At 39.6% G+C, this 13,753-nt stretch overlaps 1 protein-coding gene across 1 annotated transcript; it reads right to left on the reverse strand.

The window, feature by feature from the left end:
• On the reverse strand, positions 1–12,227 carry CA1 (carbonic anhydrase 1). Its single transcript, XM_036741000.1, has 7 exons — positions 12,176–12,227; positions 11,503–11,700; positions 8,913–9,031; positions 4,926–5,021; positions 3,964–4,026; positions 1,749–1,904; positions 1–120 (listed from the first exon to the last, which is right to left on the reverse strand). Exons 1-7 carry the CDS (start codon positions 12,210–12,212, stop codon positions 1–3), a joined length of 789 nt encoding a protein of 262 aa, XP_036596895.1. The 5' UTR covers positions 12,213–12,227.
• Between the last annotated feature and the right edge of the window lie 1,526 nt (positions 12,228–13,753).

The raw sequence follows: 13,753 nt of genomic DNA on the forward strand, positions 1-13,753 counted from the left end.
TCAGTGGAATGAGGCCTTCACTACTCTCCCTTTCAGTGGTTGGGGTACTCTGTGGTTGTGCCCTATGGGAGAGGCTTTTTCACCTTCAGAATTTGACAGAAGACTTCGGAACTGGGCCAGCTAGAAAGAAAAATTGATTTTTTTTTTGAGTTTCAAAAGCAGTTAAAGGACATCCAATACTCACTATACCCAGTGGAATTAATGCAATTCTATTTTCAAATCTGATTTCACAATAAAGTGGATTCTTTTCACCCATGCACAGAAGAGGGGTATAGTCCCAAATCTCAACACTTCTCTTTGTGAAGGGTATAGTAAATTCATTTGTGGGGTTAAAGAGAAAAAAAGAGAAAGTAGTGATGTACCTGGGCTGAATTACAATGACCACAGTAAAATAATAATAATAATGATAATTAGCTAGCACTTATGTAATGCTTTAAAGGTTTGCAAAGTACTTTAAAATTTTCTCATTTTATCCTAAAAATGAACCTTGGGAGGGAGGGAGGTGTTATTATTGTCTCCACTTTACAGACTAGGAAACTGAGCCAGAAAGAGATAATATGACTGGCCCAAGGTCACACAGCAAATAAGTGTCTGAGGGTGGATTTGAACACAGGCCTTCTGACTCCATGCCCACCATTTCTTGACTGCACTGAACTACCTAGCTGCCTACCAGTTAAATATAGTTCTACTTTGTCATGGCTCATTTTAACACAATGAGCGAATGAGAATGAAGACATCCAGCATAAAGTCAAATTTGGCAAATGGAGGTGGGGTAGGATTTTTTTATTCTATATTGGCTTCAAATGTTATAATAGTCCTGAGTCATGCCATTTGCTGCCACAAAGCTGTTGAATAGACTATCCGGTTCAGTGTTACACAATTAGTTTAATTTAATCAACTCCATTGAAAGAAATCTATTCAGCTGATAAGTTTATTTATCTGGGATGTGTGAACCTATCCTGAGTAGGTCTTTCTTGCCTTGGCCTTCTCTCAGAAACGGCGCAAGTGAAAAGACGAGCTTGTTGAAAAAAAAGTGACAATATGATGAAAAAGGTCAGTGAATAGGAATATATTAATAGGAAAATCAAAGTATGTGTGCAGAAAACCACATTCCTTGGGGATTCTTTTCTAAAATGGGTCCATAAATTTTATTGCCTAGGGATGCACTGAACCAACCTTAACAGGGTGGCTTTTCTAGACTCACTTTTTCAGTATTCCCTTTTATTCAAAAAGTGGATTAAAAGAATTGGTTAGAAAAATGTTTTAAGATTTTAATCAATTTGGACATGCCAATGAACCTCGATTCTAATTTTCTTGACAAGGATCTGAGAGCAAACAAACATTTTGACCTTTAAAATTGTGAACTTCTAGCAAGTGAAAAAAGATCGATAAATGTCAGGGTAATAGTTCAGAACCACAATCTCTGAGCCAGGGGATCTAACTGCACATGTTTACTTAGTGAATTTTCCAGCTCCATTTGTCTTCCTTGTAGCTCAGAAAAACATTAAAATAGATGAAGATTTCTTTATGAAAAAAATTTATTGTTTGTCAAGAATAAATTCAAGGAACAATATTTTAAAGAACTTTAATAGGACCCACAACAGGAATTAACTATATTGTATTTTTTTAAAAAGGGGAAATAACATTTCTAAAACTCTACTGGAATTTTATTTCCCCTCATTAACTACTGTTAGCTGACTTGATATAAGCTCTCTCCACCTCCCAGTACCCACTGTGTGATACTCTACCTGTTCAGAGCTGACACTGATTGGTTCCCTAAGAAGAATCCAGGTTACGCTCTCATGGAGAGGGGGATGAGTCAAAGAGCCAAAGTAGGTCCAGTAATCCAAGGATTGAGGTAGCAGAGAAGATGGGTCAAAATTAGCAAAAGGAGCTTGTTTGCCCTGAAACAAATATGTTATGATATAAAGTACTTTGAACAATTGTAGGTTCATGATCATCTATAGACATTACCTTACTTTTTCTGATGACTTAACTAGTATCATAAATTTTTGAGGATAATACAGTGGAGGAAATGAGAAAATAAGCTATAATAATAGTTACCATTTATAAAGCACTTTAAAGTTTGCAAAGACTTTTACAAATGTTAATTTATTTTATTCTTACCTTGAAGGTAGGTGCTATTATTATCATCTCCATCTTGTAGATGAAAAAACTAAGGCAGAAAGAGGTTAAGTGACTTGCCCATGGTCACACAGCTAGTTTTTGAGGCTGGATTTGAACTCTGCTCTAGAGCACTGGGCTTGGAAACAGGAAGACTCATCTTCAGGAGTTCAAATCTGACTTCAGACACTTACTAGCTATATCACCCTGGGCAAGCCACTTAAACTATTTGTCACAGTTCCTCATTTGTAAAATGAGCCAGAGAAGGAAATGGCAAACCACTGTAGTATCTTGGCCAAGAAAACCCCAAAAGGACTCTCAAAGAGTTGGACATGACTGAAATGACCCGACAACAATAAACAACTTCCTGAGTCCAGGACCAGCACTTTGGCCACTGTGCCACCTAGCTGCTTCAAGTTATCTCACCAGACATAATTATCGGTGACAGAGGATAAAGTGACAAATTCTACACTGAAGTTTTCCCCGCTAGATTTTTCTCCTTTTTGAATAAGGCTAAAAAGAGGCAAGCACTGAAGATGTTTCTGTGATGGAATAAAGCCACTTTCTTTAAAAAAAATACATATATATATACATATATTTTGTGTATATATATACATATATATATATATAACATGTCTGTATATGTATATGTACACATAATTTTCTGCATTATTAAAACATTTGTTTTACATACAGAACTGATGCCAGACCATATTAGAGCTGGGTGGTAAAGTCATTGACAAACAGTTATTTTGGTTATTTTTTTTCTCCCTGAACCTATGATTTCATTTCAGCTGACAGATGAGGATAGCTTGTTTCAACTATTCAATTCTTTGTTAGTCTAAAAGTGCATCCTGAACACTTAATCTTTTGTGCAATTAAAGAAATATACTTATCTTTGTTTATGAAATGAAAGTTTACAACATTTTAAATAGGATGGACATTGCAAAGTGAATTTACATATCTGAGTGACTCATTCCTCCATAGGCCCCTTCCAACAGCATGACTGCAAAAGTTGACTCTAGAATTGTCCTAAAGGTAGCTGACATATAGGGAGCTGTGGGGTTAGTTTCCTCTGTGCTTTTGTGTTGGTAATCAAAATGGGCTCTTAGCACTCAGTTCAACCAAGTGCCCTTGAAGAGTTTGGCCTTTGTTTCCTTGATTAGATTGGGAGTGCTTGGTGACCTTCTTGCCTCAGGAGAGGGCCTAGTTTACATGGGTTTGAGTGGCATGTTTGGGACATCAGAGGCTTTTAGACCACGTGGGTTTAAGTTGCCTCTTTGTGATGATTTCAGGTCACGTGGGTAAGTTGCATGTGCGACTCACCCTTGACCCTGAAAAAGATATAAAACCAGGGGTTGGCTTTCTATTTTTTGTAGCTCTTACCTACAGCAGTGGTGGTGTGCATGACTCTGGGCCAGCCCTTGTTATGAGCTCCTGGGCTGAACTTAAATGTTGGTCACTATGAATTGTATTTGGTCTGTCTGTTGATGTTTGTAATTTGTTTGTATTGTGCTCTGAAGTTCAGGGTGCTGGCTTTTCCCCCTGAACTAAGTGAATGGTATTTATATGCTGGATTAAAATAAGCTTGTTAACCCCTTAAAGTTGCTTTCCTTAGTAAAGCAGATCAAAGAACCTGGGCTTTTGCAGCATGCCAGTAGCGTGCTTGTTGTTGGGCTTGTGTTGGTCTTTCACCCCTACAACAGCTGCTAGCCATATTGTTTAAACACCTTTTCCCCTCCACATTCCCCTCTTTTGCCCTTCTCCCCAGTACCTTCCATTTAATGAGCCTCAAAGACTGGCCTTCCTATTAGCCAGTCCTTGCTTTGGGATATTTACCTTAGTTTTGATTGAAGCTAGGGCACCAATTACTTTCTGTAGGATTGGGTTGGCCTGGCCAAGCTGGGAAAAGAATAAAAAAGGAAAAAAATGAGATGAAAGATATGAACATACAAAGGACAGGTAAAATTTATAAATCAAATACTACTAAAAAACAAAGTCAATGTAAACTTTTCATTAAAAATATTAAATGAAGAGAGATTAAGTATTTTCCTCTGTTTTGTCAATGGGTATTTTGCAATTAGATGGTATGTCTGGGAGTGCATTCTCTATCTGAGCACATGGAAAAAATATGCAGAAGTTACAACATTTCATTTAAAGTATACTAAATATACTGAGGGATATTTCCAGTCCAAGTAAGCAAATGAAAATCCAAGGACTATCAGTGGAATGAAAGTACTCCTTAGCTCTGATCTTTCCTATATATCCTCCAACCCTTTAATGTCTGCGATGGCCAAACAATTTGATGATACAATTTCATGACGATGTTTCAGGAATTTCTTGGTATATTAGCTGACCAGCATCTGATTTTCTATCTCCTAAATCATCTGAGGAGTCATCAAAACAACAACAATAACACTGCTTCATTAATATATGATCCTTAGAGGAACTTTGAGGTTAAGTCTGAAACAGAAATTAAACAATCCCTGGGTCATCTTCAGGAAATTCATCAGAAGGCTTGGGAGAAGGACAGAGGTGAAGGAGAGGAAGATTCCTCTCCTCTTTCCTCCCTAACAGAATCCTCCCCTACAATCATCTCTTCAGAGGGAGAAGCCAAATGAAACAAAGCCAATAGGAAGACCTAACAGAAGGCGTTCTGGGATGTTTTTCATCTACTTTGAATTAGCGGAATGAAAATAAAGCTCCCAGAAGAACAGCTAGAATACCGTTGGCCTCCTGTTCCATCTTATCTCAAACTCTAATCTGGACAAAAGAAACATTTACATGGTTTTCTTACTTACCTTTAAGAAAACACCAATAATTGCCAAGCCGTCAGGTTTCTGAGCTGCTTCAGAGAAGCTGGCATATTTTTCAGAATTCCAGTGAACTATGTGTAACTTAAAAAAAAAAAAATTAGCTCTCTTTCCTTTTCCGGTTGGTATGGGAGCAGTGGCAGGGAAGCCCGACTCTGGGCCAGCCCTTGCTCTCGGGCCGAGCCCAGATGTTGGTAACTATGAATTGTATTGGGTCTGTCTGTTATTTGTAATTTGTTTGTATTTTGGTTTTGAGGTACTGGTTTTTCCCCGAACTAAATGAATGTTTTGAACCTCAGGGTGCTGGTTTTTTCCCCTGAAGTAAGTCAATGAATCTGTATTTGGTCTGTTGATGCTTGTCTGTATGCTCCCCTGAACTAACTGAATGCTAACTGAATGCTGGCATTTTCCCCTGAACTAAATGAATATTGTCTGTATGCTAACTGAATGTTGGATTAAAGTAAGCTGGTCAACCCCTTCACCATGCTTTCCTTGTTTAAGCAGATAAAAAGAACCTGTGCTTTCCCGGCAGCCCCCTAGGTCCCGGCATTGGGGGAGGTATCTTATGCCCCCATCGAAGCTGCTAGCTGGGTTGTTAAAACATATGGTGTAGTCTTGGTCAGGATCTGGCTTTAACAAGAGAGCATGGCATTTTGGGGTGCTGGGTTGGTTGAATGTTTCCCTGTTTTTGGACTGCTCTTTGTACTCAAGGTGGCTATGATTCTGTGGAGCCTCAGGAGCAAGGAAAACAGGCGGGTACTTTTTGGAGCCTTAGGAGCAAGGAAGGCCTGAAGGAAAACAGGCGAGTGGAAGTGCTAGGTGAGGTTTCCCAGGGGCCCAGAGCAGGAGATAATCCCTTCCTCCCAGGGATATAAACTGATAAGCCTGGCCCCGGAGGACTGTGCTGAAAGGGCCAGTTTCTTGAGATTATGTTGTACATGGAGTTTTGAAACAGGAGCAAAAGGGTCCTGCTCCATTGATAGAATAAAGTTGAGAGCTAAGGTATGGGTAAAACAGAAGCCAAATGAAGTCATACTGGGAGGGAAAGTGGCCTCGTGTGATAAACGGAGGAAAGCTTATACATCTGGGGAAAGGCTGGGAGGACAATCCTAGTCTCCATCTAGGGTGGGATCCTCTTGGCTTAGTTTCCTCATTTTGTTCCGTTTAAAAAGAAACATTTTCCCACCTGAGTTTGGCTTCTGATACTGGATGATTTTATTTGAAGGATAATAACCCATACTTGCCTACTCTTTTTGTTCTTTGTTTTGGTTAACTTTGTTGCTAGTTCTGTCTCCTTTAGGCTTAAGTACCCTGCACTTTCCGGTGACTGCCTAAGCATGTAGCTTCTTGGAATTCCTGCCAGCTCGCTGGAAGAACTGACCTCTGCAATGGGACTCTTTGGGGCAGGCACAACTCTACGGCCAATTTCAGCATGAAGAAGCTATGGAAAATGAGACCTTCACCCCTTACTCCAAGATTTTGAGCCCCAGCTGTTTGAGGTGGGGGGGAATGATTGTAGTGTTCTGAGTACTTATTTTGTGTTATCCTTGCTATATTGTTTTATAAAGAGGGGAGAGGACAGCTTAAAGATCTCTTTCCTTTTCCGGTTGGTATGGGAGCAGAGGCAGGGAAGCCCGACTCTGGGCCAGCCCTTGCTCTCGGGCCGAGCCCAGATGTTGGTAACTATGAATTGTATTGGGTCTGTCTGTTATTTGTAATTTGTTTGTGTTTTGGTTTTGAGGTACTGGTTTTTCCCTGAACTAAATGAATGTTTTGAACCTCAGGGTGCTGGTTTTTTCCCCTGAAGTAAGTCAATGAATCTGTATTTGGTTTGTTGATGCTTGTCTGTATGCTCCCCTGAACTAACTGAATGCTAACTGCATGCTGGCGTTTTCCCCTGAACTAAATGAATGTTGTCTGTATGCTAACTGAATGCTGGATTAAAGTAAGCTGGTCAACCCCCCCCCCCCAAAAAAAAATTAAAAGTTGTGCTTATTCTTTGCCTCTATATGTAGATAACAGCTACCAGTAACCAATATATATTTTCATTTGGCAGTCTGGAGAAAGATGCCTTAGCCTATATCAGGAGTTCTTAAACTTGGGTCCATGAACTTTTTTTTGGAATATTTTATAATTATATCTCAACATAATTGGGTTCCTTTGTAATCCTGTGTATTTTATTTCATGCATTTAAAAACATTATTTTTGAGAAGAGGGTATGTAGACTTCACTAAATTGCCAAAGGGGTCCATGAAACATAAAAAAGTTTAAGAATCCCTGATACAGAAAGAGGAAACTGAAGTGAGGGCAATCATGTTGAAAACTCAGCCAGAAGAGAGGAAAGGGCCAGATTCTTACTGTTAGATAACTGAATTAATATTCTATGGTAGAATTATTAGAATAAAAATCCTCAGCCTTGAGAGTGCTTTTCTATTCATTCCTATGCTGTAGTTTGACATCTTGTTTCCTCTAGCACTCTTGGGGATGAAGAGCTCAGTAAGGGTCCTGTTTATCCTTGGCACACTGGCTGACTGATTTTTACATCAGTAGCTGAAGTTGTCTTCTCTCTCTTACTCAAACCCTTTACATGACCATAAATTATGAATTGGAAAACAAATTAAAATAGCTGGAATTTACATAGCTTTTTAAGATTTGCAAAGAGCTTTACAAATATTATCTCATTTAACCCACACAAACTCTTTGAAGTAGGTACTATTATTGTCCCCATTTCATCACTGGAGAAACTGAGGCAGAAAGAGGTTAAGTGACTTGTCTAGGGTCATAGCTAGCAAGTGTCTGAGACTAGATTTGAATTCAGGTCTTTCTGACTCCACATCCAGTCCCCTCTCACTGTGTCACTCAGACGCCTACAAAGTGGGCACCTCAGAGTTGACTCAGTCCAACCACCTCATTTTGCCAAACAGGTCTAGAGAGGTTAAATGTTGTCTAAGGTCATAGACATAGAAGCTGAATTAGAACTCAGGCTCTCTGACTCCAAAGCTATAATTTTTTAAACTGTGTCATACAGTATTCCTTAACAGCAAGTTTATGGGAAGGTAATTTTATGTAGCATCTCTAAATCTCGGGGATCAGTATTTTGGAGGTTGCGATTGTCTTTGAGCACGATTTAGAAAGAGAAATCATTTGGTTCTGGTAAACAGTATGGCTTCTTATGTTGGTTAGATAAGCAATACATCCCAAACAAGGTTATATAATCTTTTATACGACTTTCCTTCTTTCCTTTAGTCTGGGTTATTCTTTGACTTCTACATTATATGACTCTCTTTATATAACATTGTAAAGATCAGTTTATGGTTCACAATTCAGCAGGAAACTTAGCCAGATTTCACTTACAGTCACTCTATTTAAGAAATAAAGATATATTCAAGTTAAAGATAGATATTGGGTTAGAAGAATAGTTAAATTTTATGTCATGCATGTAAAAGATTACTCAATTGAATGATTTAAGAAATATATCCCTCCCCCTACTTCTTAGAGTTAAAAAACAAAAACAAAAACAAGAAAGAGTGACAAGGAAGCAGTCTGAAATTAGGTGATGTAATTCCTCAGAATTCTGAAAATTCCTTAAAGTAAGATATTTCTATTGAATAAAATGGCACCCAATTATAATGTTCTGTTTTTCTAGAATACTCAGAAATATCTGGAGGGGGTACCATACTTTAAAAATCATTCAATTGAATAATTTCCTTTAAGTCTGATAAAAGTTTCATATGCATTGTTGAAGATGGTGCCACATCATTGAAATAGTGGATCTTTCAAAATGTTGACCTACCATTCTACCTTATCTAAAGGATAATATATAGGCACTGCCTGTGTTTTCTGTAGATTGAGGGAGACAGTGTTGATTTTTTAAAAATCTACTCAGTTGGGTTGGGAGATGAGCAGGAGGAGCTAGGGGATTAATTCTCAGAAGCTGCTCACATAATATTGTTATGTCTCTTTTAAAGATTTTACCTCTGCTGAGTATTTTACTCCATCTATTGTGTGCTCAGAGCCATGGTCATCAGCAGAACCCCAGTGGAAATGGAACTGCCGCAGCCTGAAGCTTCCAGCAAGTGGACCTCCTTTTAGTACTAGAATGAGAAAGAAAGTACCTAGTTATTAGTTAGAAACCCCAGTTCAATCAGTAGAAACTGGACCAGGGCTGAAACATTAAATGGGAGTACAGTCAAAGTGGATGAAGTAGGGGGGTAAAAAGAAAAGATCTGGGGGATTGCTATCCCTAGTCTGTTGTTGACTCGTATTTCAGAAAGGTTATTCCATCATAGTGCTTCACACATAGTAATTGATTAATATGTGTTTAATCCATTTGTTCATTCATTTGCCTTTTGGTATCTTCCATCATCTATTTGAAATTTTTTTTTGTCTACTGCACAAATGCCAATTAAATATGCATCAATAAGAATGTTTTAAGCAAGGCCAACAATGCACCTAAACTGTATACTGAGAGGCTTGTACAAAAAAAGTCTAGAACCTAGACCAACCTTGGAGTAGGCGATTCCTTAGTTGTGATTTCAGGGGTGCACGAAAAGCACCCCTGAACCAAAAACAATGCCTCCTGAGCCTCGTCACTGATGCTTTACGTTCCACTACTAGAAAACTACCAGTTTTTTGACCTTGTTAAAAATGCAAATCTTCATGAGAAAAGCAACACTTTAAACCATATTAATCATATATCCTTTAGTGTTGGGTTAATCAGATCCTTTCCAGAGAGCAGGTATTGATGGAGAAAAGTAGAAAAAATATATATATATGGACTCAAAGCTCTGTGCAGGGTGAGAAGGGACCACTGAGTGGAGTTGAAAAGACAAGAGAGCCCCAGAGACCAGTTCTGTCCACTTTATAATTTTGTGTAGGATGGACCCAGGGGTGGGGAGCCTGTGGCTTCAAGGCCACATGTGGCCCTCTAGGTCCTCAAGCATGGCCCTTTTACTCAATCCAAACTTCACAGAACAAATCTCCTTAATGAAAGGATTTGTTCTGTAAAACTTGGACTCAGTCAAAAGGCCACACACACCCAAGGACCTAGAAGGCCACATGTGGCCTCAAAGCCATAGGTTCCCCAGCCCTGGGCTAGCCTTATATGGAACTTCATTATTATAATTTTTAGCAATGTGTATGTGCAATGTGCAATAAATATATTTCTAACTGGTTATTGTATTTCTTAAAGTTCTTCTGAATTACGCCTCCACTACCCCTATCCCCCACCAAGTCCTTCCTTCTACCCAACTTCCCTATTAGTGTTGATGACAACGTGGTCCTTCTAGCCACTTAGTTTCTCAACCTCTATGATGTCCTCATTCTCATCCATCTCATTTATCAAGAGTTGACAAAGTTTGTTGTTTCTGTTTCTATGAAAACTCTCCTACAAATCCTGTTTCCTCCACCCAGCACCTAGTTCAGGCCCTCTGCACTTCTCTCCTGGATTATTGTAATCACTTCCTAATCAGGCTTCCTCTTCACTCCTATCTACTCTCCACCTACCGCTAAAGTGATTTTCCTTAAGGGCAGCTCTGACTGTGCCACCCCACTTCTTTCTAGTAACTAGGTGTAGACAGAATGTAGGCCTAGCATCAGAAATACCCAAGTTCAAATCTGGCTTCAGTTACTAGCTGTGTGACCTTGGACAAGTCATCTAACCTCTGTCTGCCTCAGTTTCTTCACTATGAAGTAGGGATAATAATAGCATCTACCTCCCAGGGTTATTTTGAGGATCGAATGGGATAATATTCGTAAATACTTGGCTTAGTGCCTGGCACAAAATGATGGTGATGATCTCCCTGTTACCTCTAGGATGAAATAGACAGCCCTCTGTTAGATATTTAAAACTCTTCACAACCTGGAGGCCCTTTCCTACCTCCAGTCTTCTTCCATAACCTTCTCCTCCATAATCGCTAGCATTTACAGAGTGCTTTAAGGTTTGCTGAGTGCTTTACACATCTCCATTGATTTTTACAACAACACTGTGAGAGGTGGGTGCTATTATTATCCCCATTTTACAGAGGAAGAAACTGAGGCTACGAGTCAAGTGATTTGGGCAGGGTAAGGGTTCAAGGCTGAATTTGAATTCAGGTCTTTCTGACTCCAGGTGCAACACTCTATCCACTGGGCCAACTGGCTTCCACCACTTAGCTTCCATTTCAGCCACACTGGTCTATTTTCTGTTTCTCACACATAAGTGACCTGTCCCCCATGCCTGGAATGCTCTCTCTCCCTTTTGCCCTTCACCTCTTGGAATTCCTGGGTTTTTTTTCAAACACCTCCCTCTGCAACAGAACTTTCTTAGTTCCCACAGCTGCTGGTGCCTTTCTCCCTAAGATTACCTTGTACCTACTTTTTATGTATTTCGAATAGACCAATAAATGTACATGCTGTCTCTCCTGTTAAAATTTAAGTAAGTTCTGTTACTACTTTGCTTTTGTGTTTGCATATCAAGCACTTAACAGAGTATTTAGCAAATAGTAGGTGCTAAATCAATATTGGTTGATTGACTGATCTGCTGTTTACCTTGGAAAATAAGGAGAAGAAGCATGTTTTGGCTCACCTGATTGGTTATCTTTGTCTTCAAAATTGACGTTGAAAGAATGACCCACGTTGATGATTTCTTTGGCTGTTGCTGGGTTGTAGGAAACACTGAAGGGTTTCAGAGAAGCATCGTGCTTGATCTCTTTGGTTTTGATGTCAATAGGAGACTGATTGTTTCCACTAGCAATGGGGTAAAGTTTGCTCCAGTGCTCAGGCCCTAGAAAGACGAAATATGTAAACATACACAAAATATGCAAAAATACGCAAATCGTCACTTGATGCTTGATAGCTAGTTTGTTTTTTATAAACTACCCCTATTACTTTTCAAAAGTTTCCCTAACGCTTATATTAAATGTTGTAAGTTATATCAAACATTTTTTAAACGACATTTCATGCAAGTAAGTGAAAATCTAGCATCAGAGAAAGTTTTCCCTTTATTCTATTTTACGCTAAAATGGAATGCTTGCTAACCTTACAAAGATGGATAAAATACATTTCATGAAAACAAAAGGCAAGTAAATTTGTAGAAGCACCATGACTACCTACTCTCATTATAAAAACAATATTATTTCACCTATCTTGGCCTCTATAGCTCTTAACCCATTCCTTTGCAGTTACCAGATACCTGTACTCAGTGTCCAAAAGAGAATAAGTGCTCTGCCTCCTGCGTGGAACAGTAGAGGAATACTCACCATTTTCTCCCTCATATGACCAGTTCAGGCTCGCCATGTCCCTCTGTTTTCTTCTTCTACCAACACAGCTGTGACTGGTGTGATGGATAATGTCAGACACAGGCACTCTCCTATGTATATTCTGTGCCTCCACCTGTGGTTTTTATAGGTGCTTCCCAGCTCCATGTTGTACTGATATAATCAAGAATTGTTGACTTTTCTGCATGACTCAGAAAAAATGGAAAAGAAATGAGTTGTTTAAAAAAACACACCCACTCACAAAATTCAGGTGATTTTAAGGTATTTTACCTTCCCTATAGCAATTATAATAGACAATAAAGAAATCTTAACTAGAGGAAAAAAAACTTAACTTTACCCCCTTTACTTTTTATGATATAACTTTTACCACCCTCTACAATTCTTTTGTTCTTATTCAGTCACTTTTCAGTTGTGCCTGACTCTTCATGACCCCATTTGAAGTTTTTCTTGGCAAAAATACTGGAGTGGTTTGCCACTGCTTTCTCCAGCTCATTTGACAGATGAGGAAACTGAGGCAAACAGGGTTAAGTGATTTGCTCAGAGTCACACAGCCAGTAAGTGTCTGAGACCTGATTTGAACTTTGATCTTCCTGACTCCAGGCCTGACACTCTATCCACTGTGCCATCTAGCTATCTCTACAACTCTTTAGTACTTCTCAATTATGAGATAATTTCAATTTTAAAACATTTACTAATAATAGCTAACATATACTACTTCAAGGTCTATAAGGCACTTTAACTAAATGATCTCATTTGATCCTCACAAGAACCTGGTGGCCATCATTACTCCCATTTTACAGGTGAAGAAACTGAGTCTCAGAGAGGTTAAGGGGCTTGCCTAAGGTCATACAACTAGTCGTTGGTTTTTGTTTTTGAGGAGTTTTTAGACTCCAGATCTAGCTTTTATTGCAGAATGGAAGAGAAGAGGAGGTGAGGCAGAAGACCCTGCTGGGGTCATTGGTAGATCAAGAAGGCAAAGGGACCCCCTCTGGAAGTGTTCCTTTGTCCCCATTTCACTGGGGACAGATGGTTTGGGAATGAGTTGATATTGCTGGTACCAAAGATGCCACAAGTCACCAAAGCCTCCAACCCAGAGCAACTCCAGAGGAGGAGACCCAGAGATTGTCTCAGCTGAAGACAGACCAGGTAAAGGAGGGGAAGAAGTAGACAGAGTGGTAAAGAGGAAGGGATCCTGAGATACTCCACAGGGAGTTCCTTGGGTAGCTGTAACCTCCCCCTGCTCATCAGGGATGGGGAAGAACAGTCCTTGGGGAGAAGGAAAATGTGAGAAAGAGCAGGGCCTGGAAGAAGACTGGACCCTAAATAATTGAAGACCCTGAAGAATGCCCCTGTGTGATGGCAGAGGGAACGAAGAGGTACTGGAGGAGAATGTGTCTGAGGCAGGTTGGAACTCAGGTCTTCCTTACTCCAAGCCCAGGGCTCTTTCTCTTTACCATGCCACTGAGCAGTTGTTTTCATCATGCTAAATGCTGGACCATGTCAGGTTGGCCACTGCTGACTATTCTCTTCTCCCTCCACCTCTGTAGTGGGTATTGTCAA

This window comes from Trichosurus vulpecula, chromosome 1 (genome assembly GCF_011100635.1).
Source record: "Trichosurus vulpecula isolate mTriVul1 chromosome 1, mTriVul1.pri, whole genome shotgun sequence".
Lineage (NCBI taxonomy): Eukaryota > Metazoa > Chordata > Mammalia > Diprotodontia > Phalangeridae > Trichosurus > Trichosurus vulpecula.

What these genes read in the sequence shown, in the direction of transcription:
- CA1 (XM_036741000.1), bottom strand. Translation starts at nt 12,212, where the DNA reads ATGGCGAGCCTGAACTGGTCATATGAGGGAGAAAATG. An exon ending in GTCATATGAGGGAGAAAATG is followed by an intron (nt 11,701 to 12,175) that starts GTGAGTATTCCT and finishes TCGTCTTTCTAG; the next exon opens with GGCCTGAGCACTGGAGCAAA. An exon ending in TTATTGGTGTTTTCTTAAAG is followed by an intron (nt 4,027 to 4,925) that starts GTAAGTAAGAAA and finishes TTCTTTTCCCAG; the next exon opens with CTTGGCCAGGCCAACCCAAT.